The sequence below is a fragment of the Drosophila virilis genome, chromosome X (assembly GCF_030788295.1).
Source record: "Drosophila virilis strain 15010-1051.87 chromosome X, Dvir_AGI_RSII-ME, whole genome shotgun sequence".
Lineage (NCBI taxonomy): Eukaryota > Metazoa > Arthropoda > Insecta > Diptera > Drosophilidae > Drosophila > Drosophila virilis.
In genome coordinates, this window is record NC_091543.1 from 21,428,868 (window position 1) to 21,438,374 (window position 9,507).

At 42.9% G+C, this 9,507-nt stretch overlaps 3 protein-coding genes across 3 annotated transcripts; 2 read left to right on the top strand and 1 right to left on the bottom strand.

The window, feature by feature from the left end:
• Positions 1-3,483, top strand: LOC116652039 (uncharacterized; the record flags this gene model as incomplete). The annotated part of the gene is made up of 3 exons (XM_032439766.2): positions 1-502; positions 1,068-1,331; positions 1,398-3,483. Coding segments are annotated over 3 exons (1,323 nt in total), but the record flags the coding sequence as incomplete, so codon positions are not given.
• Yp2 (Yolk protein 2) lies at positions 3,324-4,877 on the bottom strand. Its single transcript, XM_002055510.4, has 2 exons — positions 4,605-4,877; positions 3,324-4,532 (listed from the first exon to the last, which is right to left on the bottom strand). The coding sequence occupies exons 1-2, from the start codon at positions 4,822-4,824 to the stop codon at positions 3,457-3,459; spliced, it is 1,296 nt and encodes a 431-aa protein (XP_002055546.3). The 5' UTR covers positions 4,825-4,877; the 3' UTR covers positions 3,324-3,456.
• Positions 4,878-7,145: 2,268 nt separating this feature from the next.
• Yp1 (Yolk protein 1) lies at positions 7,146-8,818 on the top strand. Its single transcript, XM_002055509.4, has 3 exons — positions 7,146-7,448; positions 7,517-7,899; positions 7,979-8,818. Exons 1-3 carry the CDS (start codon positions 7,226-7,228, stop codon positions 8,669-8,671), a joined length of 1,299 nt encoding a protein of 432 aa, XP_002055545.1. The 5' UTR covers positions 7,146-7,225; the 3' UTR covers positions 8,672-8,818.
• The last annotated feature ends 689 nt before the right edge of the window (positions 8,819-9,507 follow it).

Here is a 9,507-nt window from a genome sequence, read left to right on the forward strand (position 1 = left end):
TCGTCTTTCAACTGGCAGCTGCGAACACAGACTGTGCCTTCGACAACAACTGCCACTGCTGCTGCTGCTGCTGGTGCTGGTGCTGCTGCTGCCGCTGTCGCCAGTGTCTCGCGACGTCCCGTGCTAAGCGTGCGCCGACGAATAATTAACACGCCGACGGCAGCGTCTGAGTCGACCACGCAAACTGCAGAACTGACGACGACCTCTAAATATAATCGTCTGCGCAGTAAGCCAGCCACAACGACAGCAGCAGCAACAGCTAAAAACAGCAACAGCTACCTAAGCAAACTAAAAAGTTCGTCAGCAACATTGCCGTTTGCACCAAGCAGCAGCAGCAGCAGCAACAGCAACAGCAACAGCAGCAACAATAACAGCAGCAACAACAGCACTGACAACGCGCAAAAACAACATAAATTCCAGGCAGCCAGCTATGCATTGCGTCGCCAGTTTCAGACACGTCGATTGACGACAACGGCATCCTCGACAAGTGTCGATGAAAACGGTAAGAAATTGCAACATTTATTAGCTGCTGTTAATGTATTAAATTAATATGAAACATTTTGAAGTTAAAGGTTTTTATGATGAAGCGCACTGACAAGTACACTCTAATGCACTCTAAATTATAGGTTGTCCATAATTGTATCTTTAAGATAATTTAAAATTGTAATAGGTTCTACGAAAGACAATCTAAACACTTTATATTGTTATTGGCTCTACCATGTGATTTGAAGAATTCAACTGGAGAACGAAAAGTGTTTTATTGAGTGTGGGATACATGGTATTTTTTAGTCGAGCTTACTCGTTATTCTTTTAGGGTATAAATAAGCAGTACTACATATACTACCTCACCAGGGAATTTAATAGACACTTTAGCTATATCGCATAAAGCTGTAGTAAGGGAAGAAACTTTATGAGAAATCTTGCTGTGTTTCTGTTATTTGTTATTCGGGCACTCCCGACTACAGCATTCTTCTCTCTACTCGTCGAAGCCCAACAACCTGTATTTAGTGTAAACGCAGCAGTCGATTTTTTAAAAAAAATATACTTTCGTTATGTTTACTGTTCAGCCACGGATGCGCCGCGCACACAAAACCCGCTTTTTAAGCGCCGCCTAACGCTAACCTCTACTGCAACGCCACCACGGATTTCAACCACAGCGTTATCGATAGATACGACTACCTATTTGCCTGGCATTGAGGATGATAATGATCAGGTGGCTAGGTCCAGCATACACACAAGTCGCTTCAATCATATCTCGGAACATTTACGTCCAGGCTTGAGTTTTGAGCTACCCAACAGCATCAGTAGCGTTGGCGTAGCCAATATCACACGTGCGTCCCTTTTGCTAATATAATTTTAGTTTTAGAAACTGATTCTTTCTTTGAATCACTATGCAGGTCGTCAGATGATACCACGCCCACGTCGGCCACAGTCCGCCACGCCCACACCTAGTACAACTGCAGCAACAGTAACGGCGGCATCATCGCCGCCAGCATCCCGCCGTCAGCAGAGCCGTCGACGGCCGCACAAGTACATTGAGGTATACAGCCGGCCGCCTAGCAAACCGGAAGTGGCCACGGCCACATCTACTGCCAATCGTCGATCAGGCGTTGTTGACCACGAGATCTATGATCAGAACCGTGCGAGCGTTACAAAACAGTCGCGACGCCGCAATGAACCAGCCCGTCTTCATGTTCAGGGCCAGTCCCAGTCCCAGCCCAAGTCACAGACGCTACCGAAGGTGATTGTGCATGGGCAAGGCATCATCGAGTGCCTGGACCAAGGCAATTTTCCTCATCCGCTCAACTGTCGCAAATTCATTTCCTGTGCCAAATTCGATGGGACCGGCGGCATTGTAGGTTGGGAGTACACCTGCCCCAAGGGTCTCGGATACGATGGCGACAGCGGCATGTGCACCTGGGCGGCAGCCGGCGAGAGAGCATGTCATAATTGAAGCGTCTGGGTGGGGGCCAATGACTGAATACACGCCTTTGCGGCCCAACGCCACTCCCAAAAAGAGATAACTGATTTTTTTTTCTTGCATGTTGCATGTTTGCACAAAATTTTTTATTGTGAATAGTTTTATATATGTGTGTAACAAGTAATAATATAGATATTTTAATGTTATTTAGGCGTTAAAAAATGTATTATGTATTATTGTACGTTTAGAAAAAGGTCTTGAATCTGTCAGTCTGCTCGTCTATGCACAATATTATACATATATCAGCTGGGCGGATCGAACCACTTTATCAAAAAACCTGCCATTGAAACAAATGGTTCAGACCTGTTTATTACAAAATGCCACTCAGCGAATATAAGTGTCATTAAGCTCTTAATGAATGAGCCGCATATATCCCCTTGTTTTTGATACTTTTTTGTCCCTCTCTGTGTGCATGTCTGTCCGTTCGTCATGAAACTTTGCATACGTCCTCCGTCTTTCTGTGGCAGACAGTAAATATGCCGGAACCGGGCGGCTCGGATCACTATGTGATACTGGTATAGCTGCCATGGTAATGAGCGGTCGAAAGGTAGTTTCTGTCAAAAATATTTTGTAAAACAAGGCATTTATTAGTTTCACTATGCTCCTTACATATAAGCTTAATTTTATCAATATCGGGCCACTATATCATATATAACTATTATGGAAACGATCGACCGAAGGTTAAGTTCTCGATTGACTAAGCTCGGCATTTCTTCTTACATTTAAGAAATTAAGTTCTCGGCTGAAAAACATTCTAGTTTATAAAGATATCTTGACCAAATTCGGCATTTGCAAGTTCTACTATGCTCCCTGATCTTCGGCGTGCCGAAGAAGTCCGTTTCGTTCTACTTTTGGACAAATGAACCAAATCGTATCAAAATAAAGTTACTTATATCTCCCATATCTTCCATAGCAACCATTGTTCGGCACACGATCTTTTGCATGGAAATACCTTGTTAATAAGTTAAGAAATATTTTGCAAACCTGCTAATAGGGTAATTCCGGCACCACGAAGGATTACCATTTTATTTGTTTTTTTTTTTCTGAAGATGAAACATACCTTGCTTATATGTTATATACGAGCGGCTTGGTACCACAGAGATGGCGATAAATGTAATATTTAATAAAACGTTTTACGATGTGGCATTTGCTCAATATCCATAAAGATATTAATACATATCATGAATTCCATATTTTCGTAGTATATAAACTCGACTGCAATTTTTAAATATTTGTGACAGTAAGTAAAATTAAATGCAGTAAGAGAGACTTTTGATTATCTACTAAAATGGCTGAAAACACGTAGAAATATTGGGAGTACGTAGAAAATAGGCAGGGAATATTGTGGTTTTTTTAAATATGCAAAATTATATTTGAAAACTATGCGTAAAATAGGCAATCAATATGAAAGGAAATGCGTCTTGTTGTTTTCTAGTTTTTCATGTTAGCTTCGAAGGCTCAATAGCAGACTCCGCTTAAGCGAAGTTCTTTTGCTGCTGCTGCCTCCAGGCCTCATGGACAGCGTGATATCCGCTCTGTGTCTGGGCAGGGGTGTTGCGGCCGAAGGGGCTCTTCGAGTTCACCTGCAGCATGTAGTCGCCGCGGATGTCGTAGCTGGTGGCGATGCCCATGTATGCGCGCTTGCCATAGCCGTTGTTTTGTTTGTACTCCTTGTAGGAACTGGCGGCGACGGCTGGGAAGTTGCGCTCGTTGCCAGGGCGAACAGACTCGGCAAAGTAGCGGGTGGCGCGTAGAGATGCCTCCACAACGTTGTCAGCGCCAGGAACTCCAGTTGCTGGTCCGTTGGGGTAGAAGTCAACATCGGCAAGGCGCTCCTGGGTGCCCATGCCATAAGCGGAGGTGTGTATGGCATCAACAAAGTCGGCATCACCGCGAGCCAGACCGCTCAGCTTGTTCTCCGGCCTTGCGTACAGTTTGGTGGGGTCCAGGCCAGTGATGCGGCGCAGCTTGTGTCCAGTCTGGCGTGTGTACTGGCGACCAGCAACACCGGCAACGTGGGCAGCGGGTCCCTGACCAATCAGATGAATGATCTCCTGGGGCACATTCACTTCGTTCGTAAGCTGCACAAGTAGATCGCCAATAATCTCGCCGATGCGCTCTACATTCAGGGTAGCGTACTGCTCAAAATCTTCGATGAGATCGCCCAATGTGATAACCACCAGATCGCCGGTTTTGTTGTCATCCTGCTCTTGGTTTTGCTTGCGGCGCTGTTGTCCCTGCTCCTCGCTACTGGTCTTTTGCTCAGAACTGTCTTGCTGGCCGGCATAGGGCTGCAGATTGTAACGCTGCTCATAAGCCTGGACCAGCTTGCGGTTGGCCTTGTTCACGTGGTTCCAGCTCTGGGGCAGGCCCTCGATGAAAATGGTCACCTCATCGTTACCGAAGTTCGTCTGACGCTTCACTGTCTGCACAAAGTTGTTAAGGTTAAACTCGATCTTCTGTTTGCGCTCGCCAACAATGTAGCCCTTGATTTTGCTGGGCTCTGGAACGTAATCAGGCTTGAAGATGCGATTGAATTGCGCCAAATGGTCTGAAAAGTGTCATAGTCCCATTCAATTATGATGAAAATCACTCGATCATAACATTGTAATAATTTACTTACACAATTTGTCCAGCAAAGTGGCGCCCTCATCAACGGTCATGCCTTCGAGACGACGCAGAGTCACATCCTTGAGCATTGGCAGCTGCTCAATCTCGCTTGGGCTGACCCAGTTGCTGGGATCCTCGTAGCTGTTCAGCGAGTTGGACTGCTTATGGTTGTTCGCAGCCAAAGCCACGGCCATAAGACAGGCCATAACACAAAAAGAGTGCAGAGGATTCATTTTTACCAAAGCTTTGTACTTCTATTGTCGAGACGCCGTACCAAGCTGTACTGCATGTAGCTAGCTGTCCGGACAGCGGTTTTATAGCCCCAGATTTCTTTTGACGATAATACATTCACTGACTGTCAGCATACACGTGTCGCCCAGCGGAAGCACTAGGTAGCTGACGGGTGCATGGTGCATGCATCTTGCTCAGCACTTTTCGGAATCGAAGCTCAAATTCTAGACAATAATATATGAAAAAATTGAAAATCTGCAATCATCGATTTGGTGACGCGGTAATTTCCACATTCATATTTTTCGCTTTATCAGTGATCGTCAATTGGCTGCCCCTATCAATTTAAAGTCAGCATTTGACACCGCCAATTTGGCAACTTTTACGTGCTGTTTGTGTCAAAAGTTGCACCTCGTAAATGCGCTGCTGCATTGCGCTTCTTTTGTAACCATGATACAATGAACTTACCATTAAAAACCCGCCTTTACTGAGAAGACCATTACGTGCATTTTTTTTCAGTACCATTTATTAATATATAGCTTTATTTATTGTATGATGTCACATTGATGAGAATCATCCTTTATTAATAAACTAATTTTAATGCAAAAATCTGAAAATATGAAAGAGTGTAAGGATTGCGACTAACATATAATATATTGAATATATTTAATATATATTAAATATATACTTATATTGAAATTACTTAAAATATGGTACAAACACAAAAACTTACATTCGATCTTAATGAAGGCTTTAGTGCTTGAATATATGGCTAGTCTATTTTTTGCACGCCGAACATTAAATACTCTTGTCGAATAATTGTTACTCCATTTTTGATAAGATTTGATTTGTAAGAAAAAAAGCATAGTGAAACTAATAATGACCCAAGTTGGTAAACAAGAAAGACAAGAACTTGATTCAGACAAAAACTTGATTTCTGGCGGATCATTCTTTTGGCTCCTATATGATATACTGAACCGATGTTGATAAGATTTGGCTCAAATGTAAGTAGCAGTGCATAGTGAAACTAACTAATGCCGATTTTTGGCAAAAGTGCCTGAAAAATATAACGTTTTTCAATTAAGAACTTAATTTATATATATATATATATAATGATATATGATAAAAAAAAAGTTCAGCATGATAAAGTGGTCCGATCCGAGCAATTCCGACAGGTGAACTGCTTGCAATAAAAAACATATACCTATTCATGACGATCGATTCAAATCTGAGAGACTTGTACGGATAAAAAAAAGGGCACACCCAACCATTCTGACTCGGCTGTTGAAACTGATTAAGAATATATGCACATTATTGGATCGTAGATGTTTCCTTCTGTGCGTTACAGATTTCATGAAAAAACTACAATACCATCCATACTAAGGGTATAACAATAATGTTAGTTGCTGATTACTGTCAGTGTTGCTATTAATTATAAATTTATAGAAGCAATTCATATTTTATTTTTGTTTTCTTCTTTGTCTTTTTGAAGGGAAATTATGTTCTTTTTTAATAAAATATGCCTCTCATATATATACATAGTCTTTTGTGCATGTTTAAAAATCAATGTTTGCGTTAAAATTGTATAACTTGGCGCCAGTTTCGCAATTTCATTAATTTCTAGCTTACTTGGCAAAAAAAAATTAACAGTTTTTATACACACGCGTTTTTGAGTTTATTGCCCTAAAGTTTGTTACATTTACTTGAGGGCAATTTGTTGATAGCCTAATGATAAGAAGAATCAGGGTCAAATGTCGGCCACGGGTCGACATGAAACATTTTTAGAATCGTTTAAGCACGTGGTGACATTTAAGCAAGCCTAAACAAAACACTTGCTAAGTAGTGTGTTAATATGTCTTAGCAATGTGCTAAGCAAACATCTGCCAGCGGAATGCTCAAAATTAAGGCATTGAGCTGGGGAACGCCGGGTACTTCCGCTACAAATAGCCAGTATTATTTTATATTTACAGCTCATAGTACAATCATTAACATTTTGCCCATTTAGGCATTTTGTTATCAAGCTTTTTAATTTGTTGCAGGCATTTAACAATGTTTAACAAATGACTTGATAGCCTAAGGCTATCAAACTACATATATGCATGTATGCATGCATGTGTATGTATGTATGCATGTACGTAGGGTGCACGCGTAGTTTCATGTATGCGAATTTGTGGGCAATCTCATGCCTGTTTGGCTACATATTTAAATGAATATTCCAAAAAATTGCAACGCTGCAGTTATCAATCAAGTTCCGAATTGCCTGACAATGCAAAATGTGGATGGGCTTAAATGCTATAAAATCTAAAGCCCGGAACACTGAAAGACAGTTCAACTCACAGCAACATCGAGAGCTCATAGTAGTTCCTGCAGTAGTTGAAGTCCTAGTTGTGCCTGATCTAGAATACCATGAATCCAATAAGAGTGCTTAGCCTTCTGGCCTGCCTGGCTGTAGCTGCCATGGCTAGCCCCACCACCCGTATGCACGAGAATGCCGTTAGCCAGGCGCTGAAACCATCGCAGTGGCTGTCAGTGCAAGAGCTGCAGGCCATTCCCGCTGTGGATGAGCTAACCCTGGAGCGATTGGAGAACATGTCCCTGGAGAAGGGCGCTGAGCTGTTACAGCAAGTGTGTATGTATTTAAACATTAGCCTGGAAACTTAGTTGTGGTGCTGATATGCCTTTCTTGATCTCTGATAGATCATTTGTCGCAAATCAATCATGATGTCGAGCCCAATTTCGTGCCCAGCAATATTCAGGTCTATGTGCCGAAGCCCAATGGTGACAAGATCGTGGCTCCAATCAACGAAATGATTCAGCGTTTGAAGCAGAAACAGAACTTCGGACAGGATGAGGTTACCATCATTGTTACTGGCCTTCCCCAGACAAGCGAGACCGTGAAAAAGGCAACCCGCAAGCTCGTCCAGGCCTACATGCAACGATACAATCTGCAGCAACAGCAGCAGCAAGCTCAAAAGTACAACACTGAATCCGAAGAGGACAACAAGCGTCAGCGCACTTCCAGCGAGGAGGACTACAGCGAGCAGGCCAAGAACGCCAACACCAACACCGGCGACATTATTGTAAGCACATGGTTTTTGGCACAACAGCGAAACACCTTTAACATTTACTCAACTTATCAAACATTAATAATTTCGACAGGTGATTGACTTGGGCTCTACCCTGACCAACTACAAGCGCTACGCTATGTTGGACATTGAGAAGACCGGCGCCAAGATCGGCAAGTGGATTGTCGAGCTGACCAGCGAACTGCAATTGCCCCATGAGACCATTCATATGATCGGTCAAAACGTAGGCGCTCACGTTGCTGGCGCTGCTGCCAACGAGTTCACCCGCTTGACTGGCCATAAGCTCCGTCGTGTCACTGGTCTGGACCCCAGCAACATTGTTGCAAAGAACCGCTACACACTTACCGGTCTGGCCCGCGGCGATGCCGAGTTCGTTGATGCTATCCACACGTCCGTCTACGGCATGGGCACGCCTATTCGCAGCGGTGATGTTGATTTTTACCCCAATGGACTGGGAGCTGGTGTTCCCGGTGCTGAAAACGTTGTCGAGGCCTCCATGCGTGCCACCCGCTACTTTGCCGAGTCTGTTCGCCCTGGCAATGAGCGCAGCTTCCCCGCTGTTCCCGCAAACTCGCTGAAGCAGTACAAGCAGAATGATGGATTCGGTAAGCGGGCATACATGGGCATTGACGCTGCCTACGACATCGAGGGCGACTACATCCTGCAGGTTAATCCTAAGAGCCCCTTCGGTCGTAACGCACCTGCCCAGAAGCAGAACAGCTACCATGGTGTGCACAATGCCTGGGAAAGCAACAAGGACTTTTAATAGGCTTTCAGATCCACCAACGTAGACTGAAAGCTAGACAAAGCTAAGACAACATCAACCGCTTCTTATATTGAACTTAGATGTTAAGAACCAACAATTGGCGATTTATCTTAATAAATTAAATGCGAAATTTATGGCTTATACAAACAGACTCTTTTTAACGGCCAATTGTATAAAAATGATTACCATTTTTAAAATTCACAACGGCAAATCTCTAGTGTTTTTTATGTCCAATTAAGAGTCTATAAATGATGTGTCAACTGGGTGAAAATGTCTCAATCAGATGTAATACCTAGACATTTTTCAGATAGTGTGTACATCATTGAGAAAGCCATCCCACACCTTTACCTTGTCTTCCAACTTAGTCACCATGTGTCTTTAAAACATAATTCACTATTACAATAAATAAAGATATCTTTGCACCGAAGTACCAAATAGTTGCTGGGATATCTGCCTCAACACAGACATATTTGTGAAAATCTCGAGATTGTAGTTACTATGCGCAGCGATATTTTTCTAAATTTGTAATTGTCTTAATTACTTACTTGTAAATTATTTATTAATATGCGTTTGAAATTAACATAATAATAGTACGAATGTTAACTAAACAATATTCTGACGTCACAATATGTACATATGATGTGGACGCGTCGTATGCGTAACGTTTTGTTTTGAATACGACCTATTGGCAAACAAATAGTCTACCTAATGGCGCCGGAACTCGGCTCTGCAGCAACATCCTTGAAAGACAAAAAAGCAGACACAGAACATTGCAACAAGCTCGGAAGCATTCTTCGTTCTGGCTTTTTGCACATTGTTTCCAACGACTCGAAGCC